Source organism: Capra hircus, chromosome 23 (assembly GCF_001704415.2).
Source record: "Capra hircus breed San Clemente chromosome 23, ASM170441v1, whole genome shotgun sequence".
NCBI classification, from domain to species: Eukaryota; Metazoa; Chordata; class Mammalia; order Artiodactyla; family Bovidae; genus Capra; species Capra hircus.
This window is the reverse complement of record NC_030830.1, coordinates 18601384-18622912: the sequence shown is the minus strand read 5'-3', so window position 1 is coordinate 18622912 and position 21529 is coordinate 18601384. Positions and strand designations below refer to the sequence as shown.

At 41.1% G+C, this 21529-nt stretch overlaps 5 protein-coding genes and 3 non-coding genes across 8 annotated transcripts; 3 read left to right on the top strand and 5 right to left on the bottom strand.

Annotated features, from left to right (window-relative positions):
- On the bottom strand, positions 473-546 carry TRNAT-AGU. The gene has a single exon. It is a non-coding gene; the product is annotated as a tRNA-Thr (tRNA).
- TRNAV-UAC lies at positions 4054-4126 on the top strand. The gene has a single exon. It is a non-coding gene; the product is annotated as a tRNA-Val (tRNA).
- TRNAH-GUG lies at positions 4573-4644 on the bottom strand. Its single transcript has one exon. It is a non-coding gene; the product is annotated as a tRNA-His (tRNA).
- Positions 10166-10629, bottom strand: LOC102178027 (histone H2A type 1-H). Its single transcript, XM_005696727.3, has one exon. It carries the CDS (start codon positions 10600-10602, stop codon positions 10216-10218), a length of 387 nt encoding a protein of 128 aa, XP_005696784.1. The 5' UTR covers positions 10603-10629; the 3' UTR covers positions 10166-10215.
- LOC102178318 (histone H2B type 1-K) lies at positions 10892-11401 on the top strand. The gene has a single exon (XM_018038547.1). The coding sequence runs from the start codon at positions 10935-10937 to the stop codon at positions 11313-11315; it is 381 nt and encodes a 126-aa protein (XP_017894036.1). The 5' UTR covers positions 10892-10934; the 3' UTR covers positions 11316-11401.
- Positions 11474-16705, bottom strand: LOC106503495 (histone H4-like). Its single transcript, XM_013974046.2, has 2 exons — positions 16664-16705; positions 11474-11862 (listed from the first exon to the last, which is right to left on the bottom strand). The coding sequence occupies exons 1-2, from the start codon at positions 16703-16705 to the stop codon at positions 11545-11547; spliced, it is 360 nt and encodes a 119-aa protein (XP_013829500.1). The 3' UTR covers positions 11474-11544.
- LOC102178870 (histone H2A type 1) lies at positions 19957-20419 on the bottom strand. Its single transcript, XM_013974065.2, has one exon. The coding sequence runs from the start codon at positions 20399-20401 to the stop codon at positions 20009-20011; it is 393 nt and encodes a 130-aa protein (XP_013829519.1). The 5' UTR covers positions 20402-20419; the 3' UTR covers positions 19957-20008.
- Positions 20694-21143, top strand: LOC102178584 (histone H2B type 1-J). Its single transcript, XM_005696729.1, has one exon. The coding sequence runs from the start codon at positions 20721-20723 to the stop codon at positions 21099-21101; it is 381 nt and encodes a 126-aa protein (XP_005696786.1). The 5' UTR covers positions 20694-20720; the 3' UTR covers positions 21102-21143.

Genomic DNA, 21529 nt, shown 5'->3' with positions numbered 1-21529 from the left:
CAGTTTTGAGGGCTGTACAAAACCAAAATGATGAGGCTCTAAATTTGACATTCTTCTCTTACTTGTTCTCTGAAATAAAAATGAGTCTGATTCTAAAAATGTCTTATTAATTCTTTACCTGATGCTGATAACCAAACTCCACTGTTTAGCTGAAAATGTTGGATGTCACAGATTAAGAGAACTGAAAGTGAACTTCCAAGACAGAATTTGAAGTTTTGCTATCAGGTACTGTAAGATAATTTGTGCTCAATCCACACATGAATCATTAGCAAATCCATCACTTTCTATCCTTTACAGGAAACTTACTCACTTTTCCCTTCACCACAGCTCTTCATATTGTGATGCTGGAAAAAGACTCTCCACATTGGAATAAGAATTTAATACAGGACATATCAGTAATATAAATTGTTCAATGCATCCCCAAGATGTTTGGTGGCAACAACTATGTTGAAATATAAAAACCAAACGAGGAAGGCCCCGCTGGGATTCGAACCCAGGATCTCCTGTTTACTAGACAGGCGCTTTGACCAGCTAAGCCACAGGGCCGCTTTTCTACCTAAGATTCAGTTATATCGTATTTGTAATATTTTCTGTGAAATGCAGCATTTTGACAGAAATGTACATGATTTCGTGACAAAGAGAACGAATATATATTTCCAAACCGTATTTCTATACGAAAGCGGAAACTTCAACATATAAAAAATAATGCATTCTTCAGTGCGAGGTTTTAAAAATTATTTTACATTGGCGTGAAATTCCTATTTCATGGTGACTTTCGCCCTCTAGAGGAAATATTGGATATTGCCACACATTAAAAAATTTTATCCATTAATTCATTTTGTTCACAAATGTGGTCACTATTGTACTTCATGTAATTTACTGGGTACTGAAGATAGAACAGTGAACAAAACAAACAAAAACTTCATCTTTAAGATTTATATTCTAGAAACAAATAAATAAAGTGAATTTTAAAAACTTCCCTCTCCAAACAAACGAGAGACATAAGCACCAGTTCCTCAATCTCTGGGTTACAGACTCCAAGATGCTACTTTCTGAGCTAATTCACTGCACAAGAGCAAGACTACCATGCTTCCTTCGATTTTATCTGACCTGGCACAAGAAAGCAAGCAAAGATAAGGACACACTAACGCAGAGAAGATTCTGCTCATTGCACCAGTGAGTTAAAACTGACTTGATCTCTGTCTTCATTGACTGTAAAAGTGAGTGAAGGATTCAGAGAAGTAATGAAAATTAGGGTGCAATGTGGTAAATACCTCCCACAGGATGCAGGAGGCAGGAGGCAAGGTGCAGGGTGTCTTAGCAGAGTCACATGACCTCTCTTCCCAGTTTCCGTGTCAGGTTGATGATTGCAGAAGGGTCTGTGGCATGTTGGCCAAATACAGCTTAAGGTGGGGAAGGAACAGATGAGGCCAACTTTTGGAAATGTGTACATAACTTCCTTGTGTTTTGTGCTTTATGGAGAAGCACTGATTGCTTATACATTCACTGAGCACCCACCAGCTCTTCTGGAAAGACCCTGGAGAACAGAGAAATCACTGAGATCCAGTGACAAATCGATCTAATTTCCTCTGGGCACCCACCAGCTCTTCTCTGCCAGTGTAGCCTGTACCTAAATGATTCACCCTTTCTTACAAGATTTATTCATTTCCTTGTCCTTATGTCCTGCTGCCATGCCTCTCCTTACATAAACAAGTTTTCTAATTTGTTCATTATGTATTATTTTGATCATATATACATACACATATATACCAAAATTGACATTTTTGTTTTTTGCACATATAAATTTATATGAATATTATATACTTATGCCTTTGAAAAGCATTTTGACTTTAAGATCCATCAAAATTGCCCTGTGTATACTTAAATCATTGCCTCTAATTTCTGTGTAAAATTCCATAATAGGTATCGTATTTCTTATCTTTTGTCCTTTTTCACCCTAATGGTTTGTACTTTTGAGGTTATGCTTAAAGGATTTTTCTCACTACTAGGTTAAAAAATATTCTCTCTTTAAAAAGTACATATTTTCTTCTTTTAAATTTGAGACACGATCTGTCTAGCCATATAGGGAAGTCTACTGGTTTTTTATATGACAGTCTGTTGGAGGTGTGTCTTCTAGTGCTTAAAGTTTTGGTTTAGTAAGAGTCTTCAGAATGTGTTGGTGGTCATGTAGCATCCTATACTTCCTTTAACTTAGCCTCCTTATATTTTCATGAAATTAGGTATTTAGTAAAATTATGTGTTTTTCTTGTTATAATATATATCTGCAAGGTCAGGGAGAGTTCTAACAACCCATCAAAAGTCATAGCACATAAATAGTAAATTTTATGAAAATAATTGTTTGAATTATGTTTTATGATTTTCCCGTCAAAGAGCCTTCCAAAGATTTGTTTTTTGTTTATATTCTTGTAAGCTTGGGTCAATGTCTCATGAGCCTATGAAATCAATCCTAGACTTTCCAAACTATAACATATACTTTTTGGTTTCTTATCAGAAAAGATATGAGAACAAAATCCTATTGCTGTCATTGGTGAGTGGGAAGGTTTTGAAATTAGTTTGTAAGTTGCGTGTCTACTGGGGTTCAATCCTTGCTCTGGTGCATGAGCTTGTTTTTTTAATTGATCCTTTTCATTAAGAACTGGTAACTCCTTATGTTTGGTCCAGAAACTCTATAAGTTTCTATCTTGTGCTCAGGCTTTTTGGTTATTTTTTGCTCTCCTATAATTCTAAGACCTTGAACAACTAGGATTATGTGATCCTCAAACAACCTTCTCACCAGTGACTTGACTTCTAAAAGGCTCCCAACTCTTCACTAAGGCTCTGGAGATCAGGGCCCAGAATTTGAAGATTTGTTAGACCACTAATATATTACAAGGAAGGAGAGGAGACAGAGATTGTGTAGGAGAGGTAAAATTTCTCTACTCTTAGGGTTTCTGATTGGGCCTAAGAATTAAACTAGCATAAAACAGATTGATAGGAGAAACCCATACAAATTTTATTAAGCAAGTTGTACATGGGAGCACTCACAAGAAAAATGAAGACTTAAAGAAGTAATTAGAGTCCAACACTTATGTATTAGGTTGGACAAACATGAAAATGTGACAAGACAAAAGGGTTTGGGCTAGGGCAGTTAATTGTGGAAAAGAGACTTAGAAGATAAGGGTTAGTTTAAGGAGGTTTTTCTTTTTTGGAAAGATTTTTCTCTGCTTGGACTCCCCAGTCTCTGGTAATAAAAATGCTTCCTTCTTCCTGGTACAGGGAGGGCATATTGTATTTCATCTCCTGCTTTCAGAATCAAAAGGAAGGTGAGTGCCCTTTTTCGAATTTGCTGTTTTTCTAGTATGGTTAACTTTTAGAAAAATCAACATATCAGAGGAGAATATTTTGAAATGGCATGCTCTGAACCCCTATAATTGAAAACATTTTATTTTTATTTTTTGCCTTCCATCTGCATTAATGCACAGATATCCTAAGTTTAACTTAGTGAGCAGTCCCCCTATTGTCTAGCTGTAACTCAGCTGCGAAAAAGAAAGGTCATGAAAGTGTTGCTAATTTTGTTTATAATTTTTTTGAAATAGATACATTTATTCAGCACCTGTTATTTGCTAGGAACTATAGCATGGTAAGATAAGGTGATGAGGTGTGTATACACAGGGGTTTTGATTGTTGCACTGCTCTATCCTCAGCACTTTGACAAGTGCTTGGCCCACGTGTTCAACATACATACTCTTTGAGTGAATGGATAAATATAGGTTAGTCTAGAAGTGTTCAAAGGGGCACAAATCAAGAATCATGTGTTCACAGATAGATTAGTCTAGAAGTGTTCAAAGGGGCACAAATCAAGAATAGTGTGTTCACAAATGATGTAACTTGAAGATATTTTAAGCTTGTGTGAGAGTGAAATGCAGTAGAAATGTAATTAAGCACCAAAAGTTTCCGCGTTCAAAGCTACCTATCTTTGAATCAATAATTATGTTTGCTGATATAGTTTGCCAGAAACTTTTCTATCTGGGGACAGATGGCCTGCTAACTCATGGTTCCATAGTGTAGTGGTTAGCACATCTGCTTTACACGCAGAAGGTCCTGGGTTCGATCCCCAGTGGAACCAGCTGAGAAAATCTGTACCTTTTTTTTTTTTTTTTTTTTTGTCTTCTACAGCTCCAAGGCAAACAGAGTGAGGTTTCGGAGTTTTGTAGGTTAGGCTTCTAATAGCTATTTATGAAACAGAATATATAATTTTCCCCTGACTTCTCTTTGAGAGATCCACTTTCATATACTGTGTAGCTCTGTGAGGCAATGTGAAGCATCAGGTTGTCACCTATTTCTCTTTGACTTTTATCATGACTAGAGATAAATCTGGAAGAAAATGAAATCCACCATAGAATCCTATATGAAACTTAAGAATCCATAAAGTATGAGTGTAAAAGAGACCCATTACTGGCCAGTGCGGGCACGATGCAGAACATTTGTCTTCTATCTCGCAAAGGCATTTCAGAGGCTGTCTCCATGGCAATGTTGTAAAAACAGTGAGGTGCTTATGAGCAATGCAGCTCCTGCCGTGACTTGGATTCGAACCAAGGTTGCTGCGGCCACAACGCAGAGTACTAACCACTATACGATCACGGCAAGCCATGAAGGAACACCTCTGGGTACGGCCTCTGGGCTGTACCTCTGCTCTTTCCTCAGGAACATCCATTTCCGTCATCCATAGAAACAGGCACTTTGTTTCCCGTCCTTATATAGAAATGCCTTCTCAGTTAATTGCCTTATTCTCTCCTCCATTTTCCAACATCTTGCTCCTGACCAACAAACCAAAAGGAACAAAAATTGTTTCACTCTGTGCAATTTTTCAAACATGATGGTTCCTCTCTGGGTTGCTAACACTTGTGGAATCACAGCTCTCACTTCCACTTCTAATCCATGCATGTTTCTTGCTTAGTTTTACAAAGCGTGGTCCTCAGACCTCCAGCTATAGAACAGGGAGGGTGGTTGCTTCGAAGTGAATCTTACTGATTCCCATTTTTGGCCAAACTGGTCAGAATCTTTGGGTGCTTGGCGTATAATCTGACCTCATACCAGGTGCCAGAAGTCAGTTCAAGGCAACAAATATGGGTTGATTCTGCCCATACATCTGTGAATTCAGCCCCACCAGGACTCATCCCGCCCAATTTAAACTGTCAGAAAATGTGGTGTCTAGGGTGCTCACATCTCATTGAAACTACTTTCTCCATTTACTTAGGTTTGGGTTGCCAGAGGCGGAAGTGCTTCTTGTGTGGCCTGGAAGCTCTATGGCCCACCCTCAGCCCCTCACAGACGGCTCTGCGAACACTGATCCTACAGTCAGAGTCCTGGAGTGCTCCTTCCTTGGTAGGAAACTATTTCCCTTCTTCTCTATACCTGGTTAAATTTCATTCCTGCTTCATTCAGCTTTCCACTGAATTCATTGGGGAAGCTTTTCCTGACTTCCTGTCTCCATACAACATATTCCTCTCAGTCTAAGTCAAATTTTATTTTCTCTGTTCCATGATTTTTTTTTTTTTTTTTTGCTTTTCCATCAATGTCCTTATATCAGTTTCTTATGATTAATTAGTTACTGGAGTTATTCTAAATTAATGTCAGTCTCCTCCCTTCTTCCCTCCCTGCCCTCACTGTGTTCCAAGAGGAGATAACTGTCTTGTTCAATAGTTCATCATCAGGTTCCATGTTAAGTTCTTTATGAATATTGTTTGGCCCCACAATGAATGAATGAATAGGCAGAGATTCCAAACCAATGCTTTATGAAAGCAATCTCCCAACAGTATGTGGCCAAGCACATGACTTTATTGTGTGTGCAGAACGTTATCAGGTAGGGCTGTGGGGAGGAAAGGATCATAGAAGATGAAAGCAAAGCGTTCATATAACAGGAGCTGTCCATAAAAAGCTTCTCAGCAGAGCCAAAACGATGTCCTTAATTTTCTGAGATTTTCTGCCTCCTTCCTTCTAGGCCACACAAAGCCATCCTAATTACTGGCAGGTTTGCTGAAGAATTTCCAGTATTAATTTGACCTGGGAAGAGAGCTAGGGATTTTCTCAGTCTCAAGGAAATGAGCTAAGTTGAAGGAAAGAAAATGCTGCTCTACAGAGAATGCAGGCCGCTTCTGTCTCAGGCTTGTGTGAGTTGGGCCTCTCCTTCCTTTCTTTCCCTCAGGGACTTTCTCTCATCGTATTTAGAAAGCACCCTATTTATGGACACAAGTGCTTTTCCGTATTTTCTGCTCTGGTGTTTTTAGCAATGGGATTGATTTGCATGTGGTTCCCTATACAGAGAGAGAAAAGCTAATCCTGTTGCTAGTTTGTGGTGGGGCGCAAAGCCTAGAAAATGGCCTCTTTTCTTGTGCTTTTTATTTCTGAAAGCCTTTCTGAGGGTTCTGTCTGACACATTTACCACGGTGATTCTGAGTACGATAAAGAGGGTGGCCTATGAACTTCCTAGCTCTATGCTTATCAATACCATGGACTTTTCTACTTCTGATTTTCATAAGTTTTCTATAAAAAAGTAAACTTAAAACTTTCTTTCTTAGCTTACCATCTCCCTTTCCTATATTATTTAAAAAGAAAAATATCTCTGTAGGTGGCGTTTTCTGATGATCCAGTAGTTAGATTCCTCTGCCCTTTCTAAATCTATCTTATACATCTGGAAGTTAGTTCTTGTACTGTTGAAGCCTAGCTTGAAGGATTTTGAGTGGAATTTGATTGCAGAACTCCCACAGGACTGGGAAACAGAGACTCTTGGAGGGCACAAGCAAAACCCTGTGCACACCAGGACCCAGGAGAAAGGAGCAGTGACCCCACAAGAGACTGAGCCAGACTTGCCTGTGAGTGTTTGGGAGTCTCTGGCGGAGGTGTGGGTTGACAGTGGCCTGTCGTGGGGTCAGGGGCACTGGTAGCAGCAGTCCTGGGAGGCAGTTGCCATTACCTGTACCATAGAGCGTGTAGTCTACTATAGTGACTGCAAAGTCTAGGACTGGGCCGTCTCAGGCCAAACTACAGGGAGGCAGCAGAGTCCCAGCCATCAGGGGTAAATTGGATTGAAGATTTACTGAGCATGGGGTTTTCCCCAGAGCCAGTCTCTCCCATCAGGAAGCTTGAATGAACTTCTTATCCTCACCCATCAGAGGGCAGATAGAGTGAAAACCACAATGAGAGAAAACTAACCAAAATGATCACATGGATCACAGCCTTGTGTAACTCAGTGAGAAAACTGTGTTGCTGCCTGTCCTTCAACCAATTCTTTTTTTATAACCTCTTGGTAAACTCTCTATGACTGGTTAACAAAAGGTTAACAATCTTGGGCCTGTTTTGATTGACTGTGTAGAGCATTTTGGCACTAGTAGAACTGGATGGCTGTGTACTGCAACTTATACCTCCAACTTAGAGATGGGAGGCCTTAAGGGGAGAGGAGAGAGGGACAGTGAGCCTGTAAATATAGCATGGTTAGTTTATGGGCAGGGTAATTTCATAGGCTAATGAGTGGATTATTCCAATTCTTTGGGGAAAAGGGCAGAGATTTCCAGGTATTGGGCCACGGCCCACTTTTTGACCTTTTACAGTTAGCCTCAGAACTGTCCTTGTGGCTCAGCTGGCAAAGAATCTACCTGTAGTGCAGGAGACCCTGGTTCAATCCCTGGGTTGGGAAGATCCCCTGGGGAAGGGAAAGGTTACCTACTCCAGTATTCTGGCCTGGAGAATTTCATGGACTGGGTAGTCCATAGGGTCACAAACAGTCGGACCTGACTGAGTGACTTTCACTTCAGAACTATCATGGTGCTAGTGGGTGTGTCATTTAACTGTTAAAATATTACAATGAGCATATGAGGCTCAAAGTCTACTGGAAGTTGAATCTTCTGCCATCTTTGTATCCCGTTGGTTCTAACCAGTCTTTGTCATGTTTTATGGCTATGTCATTCTTTTAAAGGCTGTGCCCTACCCTCTTCCTTCCAAGGAGGATCTGGAGAAGGGAGAGAAGCCCAGTGGAACTCTCATCAGTTCAGTTCAGCTGCTCTCTTGCCTTCAATCTTTCCCAGCATCAGGATCTTTTCCAATGACCCTCTCATATTCCTTATAATCGCTCTATATCACCTTCCATTTGCAATGACTGAAGCATCTAAAATCATATTGGAGTACATGGAATTAGTAAAAATTTATAGAAGGTTTTCTCATTTTTCTCAAAAGAAAACACATCTCTTTTAAATTCCCTCAGTGAAAACAAAGAAACAATACTAGCTATGCATGCTAAAGTCAGTTTTACAAATACTATCATAGACATGACTCAACATTGATATTTATATTCATGTTAATATATGTCATAGACAAGCAAATGCAGTAGCTTGATCCGCACCAAGGAAAGACTTGCTGCCCAATTGCAGAGTGCACTTAGTAGATAGGCAGCAGTTCTCGTCTCCTTCAGTGTTCCTAGAGTTTCAGAGTTCCACCCAACTCAAGGCATGCCCTTTCCTAGTGCAGTCCATATCAGTGGCAAAGCAAGGTGGGGCAGTAAAACCTGATCCGGGGACATTTTCACCCAACGTGGGGCAACTCTGAAAGGTAATACAGGCTCCATTGCTCCCCATGTTTGTCTGGCCTGTATTACAGTTTGACATCCTCTGTCCAATCCTAGTTCCTTCCTCTACCAATGTTGGTCCCTGATAAACATCTTGCACCCCAAACTGTCTGAAGCATCTGATTCTAGAGAACCCAACCTGCACCACTATATGATCATAGTTTTTTTCCTCGGCCTTTTGCATTTTACTATCATTTCATTCAAAAAGGCTTCTGCAAACGAAGACTAAGAGTAGCAAATAAATCCTGTACTGAATTATAAAGAATGTTCTCCAAAATCTTTCAGGTTTTGAACCACATAATAAGGTGAGGTCAATACTATTTCTATGGTGTCTTTTTTTTCTTTTTAAGTGGGTTGGATTTCATACTTTTTCTATTTAGCTAATTTGTATTATCAAATTTATTATCTCAAGAGATCAGGGTTGCTGTTGTTTTTGACTACTTATACACATTAAGTTGCACCGCCAAAGTCCTATATTATAGTGGCCCTTCCCCTTCAAGTTCATAACCTCATGGGCCTTCTGGTTATTCCCAAGAAAAACATATTTTCTGTCTTAAGGCTTTTGCACTTTGTTACTTCTACTTGAAATTCTCTTTCTCTGTCTTGTTTCTTTTTCGATTTATGTAGGTCTCTGATCAGGTAACTCCTTTAAAAGAGGTTGTCTCCACTTAGCCACTATCTAAAATGAGTCCCCATTATGCTTTATGACCTATCTCCTCCCTATGTTCTTCGCAGCAATATTGTCTTACATATTTACGTGTTTGCTTGGGGCTCCCTCACCTAGTGGTGGACCAGTGGTAAAGAACTTACCTGCCAATGCAGGGGACCTAAGAAAGATCACTGGCTTCGATCACTGGGTGGGAAAGATGCCCTGGAGGACGGCATGGCAACCCACTCCAGTATTCTTGCCTGGAGAATCTCATGGACTGAGACTTGCAGGCTAAGTTAATGGGGTCGAAGTCGTAGACTGAAGCGACAGCACGCAGGAACAAAACTAAGATATCTTCCAGGGAGGCAGATTTTAAGCCGCATTTGACTGTCTACACAGGAGTGCATTAAACAAATGTATGTATCCCAAAGAAATAGGTTCAAGGATTTACACGAAATTGAGAAAATACTGTATGATTTTAATCGACAAGCTAATTTCCCATTAGGATAAATCCTCAAGAAAATGAAAGTAAGGAGAACTCAAGAATTTCACATGATAAAAACTATCCTTTAGTTATGTCACTTATTCAAAACGTTCTCAAAGGATTTTTCTACTATACTCAATACTGCTAAATGTTTCCTAAAGGTAACCAGTGCTCCCCGTATTGACTACGTAAGAACACTACCAGGCAACATTAGGATTATCTGGTTTCAAGAAGCTACCTGTTGATTCACCCCCCAGCTTCTAAGTAAGCCCCTCGTGAACATACTAGTCCACGTGAACGTCAATTCAAACCATATTTTAAAACGCCGTCAGAATTGCTTCCCAGCCTCAGTGTAAGCATCTTACAGCCTTATCACTCAAAATACACAGTAATCACAGCTTTTTCTTCGACAATGTAGGTTGGCTCTGAAAAGAGCCGTTGTTTTCTTCACCTTTCCTAACCTCTTTATTTGGCCTTGTGGTGACTCTCAGTTTTCTTAGGTAGTAGCACGGCCTGGATGTTAGGCAAGACACCACCCTGAGCAATGGTGACCTTACCCAGCAGCTTGTTGAGTTCTTCATCGTTGCGGATAGCCAGCTGCAAGTGACGCGGGATGATTCGCGTTTTCTTGTTGTCCCGGGCCGCATTGCCCGCCAGCTCTAGGATCTCGGCCGTCAGATACTCCAGCACCGCCGCCAGGTACACCGGGGCCCCAGCACCTACCCGCTCGGCATAGTTGCCTTTGCGGAGCAAGCGGTGTACGCGGCCTACGGGGAACTGAAGCCCAGCCCGCGAGGAACGGGTCTTAGCTTTAGCACGAGCCTTACCACCTTGCTTGCCACGTCCAGACATTTCGGAGCCTACAGCTGCAACACAAATAAACTTAATATCGTAAGGTTCCAGGTGCAGCGTCTTTTATAAGCCTAATTGGGCGCGAAAAAGAACATGCGTCATTGGTTACGTTAGTGGGTTCATTTTAACCAATGGGAATGAGAGATTGGGATTCTTCTGTTCTGATTGGGCATGACTAATTTATGACGTCTTTTTCAACCACCACCAATCGACTAAGACTTTAACCTATGACCTTATTTGCATAGGAGGTTCTATATAAAAGAGGCATTTTGCGTTCGGTATCACTTTTTTTCTGGTTTGCGTTTTAGACGTCGGCGTTAGTCTTTACAGCCATGCCGGAACCAGCGAAGTCTGCTCCGGCCCCGAAGAAGGGCTCTAAGAAGGCGGTGACCAAGGCGCAGAAGAAGGACGGCAAGAAGCGCAAGCGTAGCCGCAAGGAGAGTTACTCCGTGTACGTGTACAAAGTGCTGAAGCAGGTCCACCCGGACACCGGCATCTCGTCCAAGGCCATGGGTATCATGAACTCCTTCGTGAACGATATCTTCGAGCGCATCGCGGGCGAGGCATCGCGTCTGGCGCACTACAACAAGCGCTCGACCATCACATCCAGGGAGATCCAGACGGCCGTGCGCCTGCTGCTGCCTGGGGAGCTGGCCAAGCACGCCGTGTCTGAGGGCACCAAGGCCGTCACCAAGTATACCAGCGCCAAGTAAAGTTGTCCTGTGACCGTTCTTAAAACCAACCACAAAGGCTCTTTTAAGAGCCACTAAGTTTTCAATATAAAGAACTGTAAACACGTACTCAACTTTTTTTTATGTGTTTACAACACTGCAGCCTTCTTGGTAAATACTGGCCGTTATCGCGTGGTGTTAAATTTTAGCCCTTTCAGTGAAACTTTCCGGGCCCTAAAAAGGGCCTTTGAGTAAACAAGGTGAAACTTTTTCAGCCGCCGAAGCCATAGAGGGTGCGTCCTTGGCGCTTGAGCGCGTAGACCACGTCCATGGCGGTGACAGTCTTGCGCTTGGCGTGCTCTGTGTAGGTAACTGCATCCTGGGTCACATTATCAAAGAACACCTTCAGCACCCCGCGGGTCTCCTCGTAGAGGCCAGAGATGCGCTTGACTCCTCCACGCCGAGCCAGGCGGCGAATAGCGGGCTTAATGATGCCCTGAATATTGTCTCGAAAAACTTTACGGTGACGCTTGGCGCCCCCCTTTCCCAAACCCTTTCCACCCTTAACACGTCCAGATATTTCGAGACCCTAGAACAGTAAAGTACCTTCAGTTTGTTGCAGCCCCTTTAATGCGTAGAGTCTGCGGACCAGAATGAAAACCCAAAGTGCTTTGGCGGGAAGGTCTCTGGGTTGGGGAGGGTTCTTAAAGAAACAAGCCAGCCGTATTACTCCCTTTCTGTTATTTCAGTGAATTCTTTTCACTAGCCTCAAGGCCTAGGCTGTATATTTCCCCTTTTCTCATTTAATGTGTTTCTCTCCTCATCCTCGTTAAATTACAAAACCTTAACCTTGTAGATGATACATAAAACCACAGAATAAAATATTCTTTTATCTTTACTTTCTCTAATAGTATTTGCATGATGTTATATCTTTTTTTTTTTAATATATGAAGGAAACATACTAACTTCCAGAAATAGAACAAGATGTTCTGATAAAATAGAGAATTTTGAGACCTTCCAGATGTATTGTTAAATTCTCTTCTATTCAGTGTCAATTTTCATTTTTAATAAGTTCCTATTATTTTGCTGATAATGTGTAGAACCGTTTTAAAAAAAAGAACTCTAATGATCTAGATTTGGGTTCTGTGTAATTAAAAAAATTTTTTTTTAATTAACCAGCCCGCTAATAAGTATAACGTAATAAATGCTTTATCCACTGATTGGAGGAACTTAATTGATCGTTTATTGAGTATTTCACTTAAAATTATTTCTAGAGTTTTTATTCTGATCAGTCTATGATAGTGCTCTAGGGTTTTAATTCTTTGTAATGTTGAAATATAAGTATTTGCCAGTGAACTCATACCTCACAATTGTTTATTTCAAGTTAATTTTTACCGTTATACTATTCTGGACTGTGAAGAAGGCTGAGTGCGGAAGAATTGATGCGTTTGAACTGTGGTGTTGGAGAAGACTCCTGAGAGTCCCTTGGACTGCAAGGAGATCCAACCAGTCCATTCTGAAGGAGATCAGCCCTGGGATTTCTTTGGAAGGAATGATGCTAAAGCTGAAGCTCCAGGACTTTGGCCACCTCATGCTTAGAGTTGACTGATAGACTCTGATGCTGGGAGGGATTGGGGGCAGGAGGAGAAGGGGACGACAGAGGATGAGATGGCTGGATGGCATCACGGACTCGATGGATGCGAGTCTGAGTGAACTCCGGGAGATGGTGATGGACAGGGAGGCCTGGCGTGCTGCGATTCATGGGGTCGCAAAGAGTCGGACACGACTGAGCGACTGAACTGAAGTGCAAGAATGAAATTCTTTTAGTACTCTTAACTGTAATAAATTTATACATTTATTAGGGTATATTTGTTATTTTTGAAATAGTTTGTCCTCCTAATAGGAAAAATACTGAACCTGAGCCTTTAAATGTCTTGTAGATGTTTTTCTAGGTAACATATAATTTTTTAAAAATTTACTTTCATTACTTAGAAGAGCAGTTAATTTTTCATTAGTGAATAGTACAAAATTCAAATAGAGAAAAGAAAGTCTACCTTTGTCTTTATAAAAAAGTCTTTATAAAAAAAGATTATGTATTTTAAACATTCCTGTTTATACATGCTTAATTTAAAATATATTTATAATTTAACTATTGCTTAAATTCTGAGAAATTTTAATCTCTTTCAGCATTAGCATGTAATCCCATTGTTATTCAATGATTTTCTTACTTTCCTTTATTTCAGTGAGTTACTTTTAGAAGCTTGCATTATAGAATTTTCAAAGGACTCCTATAAACTATCAATTTTATGGAATTAATAACTTTTGAAACAACAAAACTGATTCAAACAACAGGAACAAAATTCAGTATATTTTATAGAGGGGATAGATAGCTAGTATAGGTTAATTCAAGTTAAGTGAAGTTGCTCAGTCGTGTTCGACTCTTTGCGACCCCATGGACTGTAGCCCACCAGGCTCCTTCCATCCATGGAATTTTCTAGGCAGAGTACTGGAGTGGGTTGCCATTTCCTTCTCCAGGGAATTCAAGTTAATTTAAGGGCAAATACAAATTGAAAGTAAGAGGCTTAATTATTCGTCCCTTCTTTTCCCTTTTTCTCTTTCAAAAATTTTTCCTCTGTCCTTTTCAAAGGTATGTAAATTTTCTTAATGGCTAAAAACACCCTCTGGCTAGCCTCCTATCTCAAGAATGTTTCCTCAAGGACCTTGGAGTCCTCTTTTTGAAATGTAATCAACGAGGGAAAGTGCTCTGTTTCCCAGTTTTCCGACTCCAGATTGCAAAGCCTACTAATGTAATGGATGTACCCTCTTACCTATATAACAGGTTTTTTTCCCTTTTGAAATCTCTTTAATAAAACATTGCCTGTGTTGAGCACAATGTTTTTAATAAGCATGAAGCTTAGTCTATAATAAATTTTCTCTTCTTTTGTTTTAAATTCTATTTTCCCAACATTAGTTAACTGGAATATATTTTACAAACCCTTCTCTACTTTAAAATAAATCAGTAAAATTCCCACCAACTACTAGCCTCTCTCCCTATCTGGTTTCATGAGTTTTTGCATAACAGCTAGTGATTCTAAGACTAGTAATGAATGTATATGTGAAAAGTTTGTCAGATTCTTTATAACTTCTGAAATTGAGAGACAAAGGTTTACTATTCTATAAAGATACAATGTATTATAAAAATATAGTGCTCTTCCTATTATATAGTATTTTATACAATACTATGTTCAAAAAATACATAGTAACTGACTTAATAGGTCAAGATAAACTTTAGTTTAAATCAAGTGTTTTCTTTATATCTTTATGTTCTTTCACAGTTGAAGTGTAGCTGAACATGCCACCCCAAACTATGCCACCCCTCTTGTCATAAGGATTATTTTGAACTAATTATTTTTGAGAAACAGCATAGACAGGAGAATTTCTGAAAACAAAAATTATACTTTTGTAAGAGACACTTATAGAGGAAACCTCCATTTACGTCCCCCTCTCCATACTAAGCAGAGAAGGATGATTCTAAATTGCAAAAAAAAAAAAAGAATTCTGGGACAAAGCACCCACTTTAATCTGCATTGTGTTCAGTGGCTTCAGTCATGCCTGACTCTTTGCGACCCCATGGACTGTAGCCCACCAGCCTCTGTCCGTGAGAGTTTTCCCACAAGAATACTGGAGTGAGTTGCTATGCCCTTCTCCAGGGGATCCTCCAGACCCAGGCATCAAACCTGCATCTCCTGCATTGCAAGTGGATTCTTTACCTATGAGCCACTGGGGAAGTCCCTTACCTTTGTTTACTATGCATTTTTTGGGAAAACTTCTAATGGTAACCGTGCCCCAAACCCCTGCCCTCATACAACTTTGTTTTGTCTTTCATTTCAGTCCCCAAAGGTGTTCAATCTACTGTACAATTGAGCTCATTTCATGTTAGCAAGGTTATGCTCAAAATCCTTCAAGCTAGGCTTCAACAGAACATGAACCAAGAACTTCCAGATGTACACGCTGGCTTTCAAAGAGGCAGAGGAACCAGAAATCAAATTGCAAACATTTGTTGGATCATGGAGAAAGTGAGAGAGTTCCAGAAAAACATCTACTTTTGTTTCATTGACTATACTAAAGACTTTGACTGTGTGGATCACAACAAACTGTGGAGAATTCTTCAGGTGAGGGGAAAACAAGACCACCTTAGCTGTCTCTGAAAAACCGGTATGCAAGTCAAGAAGAAACAGTTAAAACTGAACACAGAACAATGGACTGGTTCAAAACTGGGAAAGAAATATGACAAGGCTGTATATTCCTTATTTAACTTCTATGCAGAATACATCATGTGAAATGCCAGGCTGGACAAATCGCAAACTGGAATCAAGATTGCCAGGAGAAATATCAACAGCCTCAGATATGAAGATTGTACCACTCTAACAGAAAGTGAAGAACTAAAGAACCTCCTGAAGAGGGTGAAAGAGTATAGTGAAAAAGATGGCTTAAAACTCAATATTCAGAAAACTAAGATCATGGCATCTGGTACCATCATTGACGGATTTTATTCTCTTGGGCTCCAAAATCACTGAGGATGGTGACTGGAGCCATGAAATTAAAAGGCGTTTATTCCTTGGGGGAAAAAAAGCTATGACAAACCTAGATAGCATATTAAAAAGCAGAGACATCACTTTGCCAACAAAAGACTGCATAGTCAAGCTATGGTTTTTCCAGTAGTCAAGTATGGATGTGAGAGTTGGACCATAAAGAATGCTGAGCACCAAAGAATTGATGCTTTTAAAACCATCATTTTAAAAGATCCTTGAGAGTCCCTTGGACTGCAAGGAGCTCAAATCAGTCAATCCTAAAGGAAATCAACCCTGAATATTCATTGGAAGGCTGATGCTGAAGCTCCAATACTTTGGCCACCTGAAGCTCCAATATTTTGGCCACGTGATGTGAACAGCTGACTCACTGGAAAAAATCCTGATGCTGGGAAAGACTGAAGGCAAAAGGAGAAGGAGGAGCCCAAGGATGAGATGGTTAGACAGTCTCAACGGATATGAATTTGAGACAAACTGAAGGAGATAGCAGAGGTCAGAGGAGCCTGGTGTGCTGCAGTCCATTGGGTGGCAAAGATTCAGATCTGACTTAGTAGTTGAACAACAAAGATCATATATAAGGTGGTGGCTTGGGTCATCTTGCGGTGCTTACTCATTTTTCCTAAGTGTCTCTCATACACATATGAGGCATACATGTTAATAAAAATTTGGTGATTTTGAACTTGTCTTATAGGAAGTCTCAGCCAAGAATTCAAAGGGAAAAATATTTTCTCCCCTCTCCTACACAGTATGAATCAAATCCAGCAGCAAACTATCAGTCACACTTGTGAAATATATCTATACCAAACCATCATCTATTGCCCCCAGTTTAGGCCAAACCACCATTATCTCTCAAAAAGACCATTGCAATAGCCTTCCTAATTTATATTATTACTTCTAAACTTTGTATTCACCATATAATTGCCTTAGTGAACTTTCAAAGAAATATAAATTAGGTTATGCCATTCCTTCATTCAAAACCCTTAGAATGATTTGTAAAAACATAACATAGCATATAAAACCTACATGATCATAAAGCCCTACATGATCTGGTCTCTTCCTGTCTCTGTGAACTCCCTTTCTACCCTTGTTTTCTCTGCTCTTGATCTTCCTTAAATATTCTTGATCTTAAAGTTGATCTTTATCTTCTCATCTCAAAATGAATAGATGGCCAAACTGTCTGTAATGGAGCATAAAGAAAGAAAGAAAGTGAAGTTGCTCAGTCGTGTCCGACTCTTTGCAACCCCATGGACACCAAGGCTCCTCCGTCCATGGGGTTTTCTAGGCAAGAGTACTGGAGTGGGTTGCCATTTCCTTCTCCAGGAAACTTCCTGACCCAGGGATCAAACCCAGGGCTCCCACATTGTAGACAGACACTTTACCATCTGAGCCACCGCATAAATACTTACAAATATAAGGAAAAAAATGTTTAACTACATTATCAACCCAGAACTTTGGATTTTAAATGAAAACACACACACACACACACAAAACTTAAAAGTTGTTGCAATGGCGGAGGTCCTCATCGACTGTGGTCCTCCAGGCTCCTCTTCAGGGTATTTCCCAGGCAAGCATACTGGAGTGGGTTGACATTTCCTTCTTCAGGGGATCTTCCTGACCCACTCAGGGATCGAACCTGAGTCTCCTGCATCTTACACTGCAGGTGGGTTCTTTGCACCTGAGCCATTGGGGCAGCCTGTATTGTAATGAAAGAGTTTTAATTTACTTTAAAACTTTTGTTTACAAATATTCTCTGTGCATCATTTATAAATATAAGGTTGAGTTCAGATTTTTTGTTAATACAGACAACAGTATAAATCAAAAAATATTAGTAGTTGGTGTTGAAGGATAGAATATGCCACCCCAAGATACTCCATTTAGCACAAAGATTGATTTGCCCAACTGAAGTATTTGAGATGAAGCAGATCCAAGAAAGTCTTCTTGCCTTCCTTTGATTTTCCTAAAAGTTGGACACAAATTGACAGAGATGTCCCTCCACTCTACCAGGAAGGACAATTTTAATCCCAATAGACAATAGAGAAGGTATCAATTTAAATATGCTTAAGAGAATCTACTCTTGTTTCCCTGGTAACCTCCTCATAACTAACCTCCTCACATCTTCAACAGCAAATAGTATTTATGGTGGAGTTCTTTTTTTTTTTTTTTTTGTCCATACCTCATAAGTTTGAGGGATCTCAGTTCCCCAATAAGGGATTGAATTTGCGTTATCAGCAGTGAAAGCCTCCAGAGAACTCCTGGCCTTCTAAGGCACCTTGGGAGGTATTCATTTTTCCCTGGATTTCTTCCATGTTTACATGAGGTACACATGTTAAGAAACCTGTTTTTCTCTTTAGAATTTGTCTTTTATTACAAGACTTGTTATTTGAAAACTGGGTTTTGCCCCTTGGTGGGTATCGAACCAAAAGGTACAACCAAGCCAAAGATCAGAGGGAAGAAAGGATTTATTATTACAAAAAGCAACTAAAGAGAACATCAGGGATATTCCCAAAGCAGTTTCTCCCTGAACAGCAAAATTGGGGGTTTTAAGTCAAGGGAACATGCGTATTCATAAAGGGTCTGGAGCAGAGGAGAAATCAGCATAGAACTGGGGCAAAGGTTGATTCAAGTCACCAGGGGCAAAATTATCATTCTATCCTCCACGTAGGTGGGGTCCTTCCTGCAGAACTCAAAGACTATCAGATTATCTATATGCCTTGAGGAACTAGAACTTTGTTTTATTGCTGAACTGTTATCTCTTTACTCGGAGAAGGCAATGGCACTCCACTCCAATACTCTTGCCTGGAAAATCCCATGGATGGAGGAGCCTGGTTGGCTGCAGTCCATGGGGATGCAAAGAGTTGGACACGACTGAGGGACTTCACTTTCACTTTTCACTTTCATGCATTGGAGAAGGAAATGGCAACCCACTCCAGTGTTCTTGCCTGGAGAATCCCAGGGACGGCGGAGCCTGGTGGGCTGCCGTCTATGGGGTCACACAGAGTCGGACACGACTGAAGTGACTTAGCAGTAGCAGTATCTCTTTACTGCTTTTCCTTTATTCCTGCATTCTCTTACTTCTCTTCAGATCAATTACCGAGACTGTTAAATGACAACCATTGCCACTAGGCTTATATAAAAAAATGAATTTGGCCAAAATGGCTCATGTCACAAAACCATTCCTGGGAAATTCTAGTGATCCAGTGGTTAGGATTCCACTCTTTCACTGTCGAGGGCCAGAGTTCAATTCCTGATCGAGGAATTAAGATCCCACAAACTGCAGGGCGACGCCAAAAAAAAAAGAGAGAGAGAGAGAGGGAGAAAGCCATTGCTGGTTCTTTCTGGGGAACCCCTAACCCATCTGCTTACAGGCTCTCTGTCAAAAACTCACAAGGGTGCAGAAAAGTAACTCCCCTCCCCCCTACAATTGGAAGACATAAACACAATTAAACACATTTGAATAATGAATGAAATCACTTGGGTTACATAGCTCCTGAACAACCTGTTAAAAGTCAAACATTTTACTTTTTTGATAAGCCGTATCGGTGTCTAGGATTGCTAGATATTGTCAACATTTATTCCAATAAGTCTTACTTATGTTAATATGTAAGGGTCTCCTGGCTCAGAGAGTCAAGCGTCTGCCTACAATGCAGGAGACCCGGGTTCAATCCTTGGGTCGGGAAGATCTCCTGGAGAAGGAAATGGTAACCCATTCCAGTATCCTTGCCTGGAAAATCCCATGGACCGAGAAGTCTGGTAGGCTACAGGCCATGGGGTCGCAGAGTCGGACACGACTGAGCGACTTCACTTCACTCTACTTCATGTTAATACCAGAATTTTAAACATACAGTAATAGGATGAGTGAGGTATTAGTAGACTAAGTGCTAAAAAATTCGAAGTAGGAAGAAGCAATTTTAGTGAAAAAAATAAGTTGAAAAAGAATGAGCTAAACTGACCAAATTTTACACCAAGGGTTTTTGACCTGTAATCCATATATGCCACTATATGAAGCCAAAAGTTTTCCTACTAAGTTTTGTTATTTTTCTGTCATCCAACATTATTAACAAATGTCAAGCTCTTTTACTGAAACTATGGGTGGCCCTGAAAAGAGCCTTTGGTTTGGACTCATCGGAGTTACTATAATCCAGGCAACTACTTGCCCTTGGCCTTGTGGTGGCTCTCGGTCTTCTTGGGCAGCAGCACCGCCTGGATGTTGGGCAGGACGCCGCCCTGAGCGATGGTGACTTTGCCCAGCAGCTTGTTCAGCTCCTCGTCGTTGCGGATGGCCAGCTGCAGATGACGCGGGATGATACGGGTCTTCTTGTTGTCCCGGGCCGCGTTGCCCGCCAGCTCCAGAATCTCGGCCGTCAGGTACTCCAGCACCGCCGCCAGGTATACTGGAGCGCCGGCCCCGACCCGCTCGGCATAGTTACCCTTGCGGAGCAGCCGGTGAACACGGCCCACAGGAAACTGGAGCCCAGCTCGCGAGGAGCGTGTCTTGGCTTTGGCACGAGCCTTGCCGCCTTGTTTACCTCGCCCAGACATTATAACCCTAACTTCAACCCAAACGGCTACCGAAAGAGTGAAATTACAAGGGTAGCATTTCTTTTATAACCCTCATTAGGCGCGAAAAGAAGGCATGTCATTGGTTAGGATTGTGGCTTCATTTTAGCCAATGGGAATGCGAATTGGTATTCTTGCGTTCTAATTGGGCAGAACTAATTTCTGACGTCTTCTTGAACGGCCATCAATAAGACTGAGACGTTAACCTATCACCTTATTTGCATAAGAGCTTGTATATAAAAAGGAGTCATCGTATCTTCTGTGTGTTCTTCGCTTGAACTTGTTTAACCTGTTATTTGTCATGCCTGAACCGGCTAAATCTGCTCCGGCCCCGAAGAAGGGCTCCAAGAAGGCGGTGACCAAGGCTCAGAAAAAGGACGGCAAGAAGCGCAAGCGCAGCCGTAAGGAGAGCTACTCTATCTACGTGTACAAGGTGCTGAAGCAAGTCCACCCGGACACCGGCATCTCGTCCAAGGCCATGGGTATCATGAACTCCTTTGTAAACGACATTTTCGAGCGCATCGCGGGCGAGGCATCTCGCCTGGCGCATTACAACAAGCGCTCGACCATCACATCCAGGGAGATCCAGACGGCCGTGCGCCTGCTGCTGCCTGGGGAGCTGGCCAAGCACGCGGTGTCTGAGGGCACCAAGGCTGTCACCAAGTACACTAGTGCCAAGTAAGCTGAGTCGGTTGCAAACGATTCTAACGGCTCTTTTAAGAGCCACCCATGTTCTCAGAGAAAGAGCTGATGCTTATTCTCCTTCTGCCCTGGGTCTTTGTGATTCTTTACAGTATGTGATCTGGGAGGTAGAGCAGTTCCTGAACAGTCTTAGGAGTTTTTGTCACAGTAAGCTAGCGATCCAGTAATATAACGTTGCCTGACCCTGGCAAAGCTCTGAAGTTCCTTGTGTAACCTTGGCTTTGATCTTTACTGTTTGTTACTCAGGAATTTCCTGCATGTGAGAAGAGCTTTGCTACTCGTTCTGATAACCATTAGGGTTAAGTAAGAGAACTTTAGTTCATGACACAAATACTTCCTAGTCGCCGGTCTGGGACAAGGAGTTTTGAGTCCTGCCTGGGTGCAGAGGTTAGGCGGGAAGTTTAAATT

Coding starts and splice junctions, on each gene's coding strand:
- LOC102178027 (XM_005696727.3), bottom strand. CDS start 10,602: ATGTCTGGACGTGGCAAGCAAGGTGGTAAGGCTCGTGCTAAAGCTAAG.
- LOC102178584 (XM_005696729.1), top strand. CDS start 20,721: ATGCCTGAACCGGCTAAATCTGCTCCGGCCCCGAAGAAGGGCTCCAAG.
- LOC106503495 (XM_013974046.2), bottom strand. CDS start 16,705: ATGGTGGTTTGGCCTAAACTGGGGGCAATAGATGATGGTTTG. Junction 11,863..16,663: donor GGGCAATAGATGATGGTTTG/GTATAGATATAT, acceptor TTACTGTTCTAG/GGTCTCGAAATATCTGGACG.
- LOC102178870 (XM_013974065.2), bottom strand. CDS start 20,401: ATGTCTGGGCGAGGTAAACAAGGCGGCAAGGCTCGTGCCAAAGCCAAG.
- LOC102178318 (XM_018038547.1), top strand. CDS start 10,935: ATGCCGGAACCAGCGAAGTCTGCTCCGGCCCCGAAGAAGGGCTCTAAG.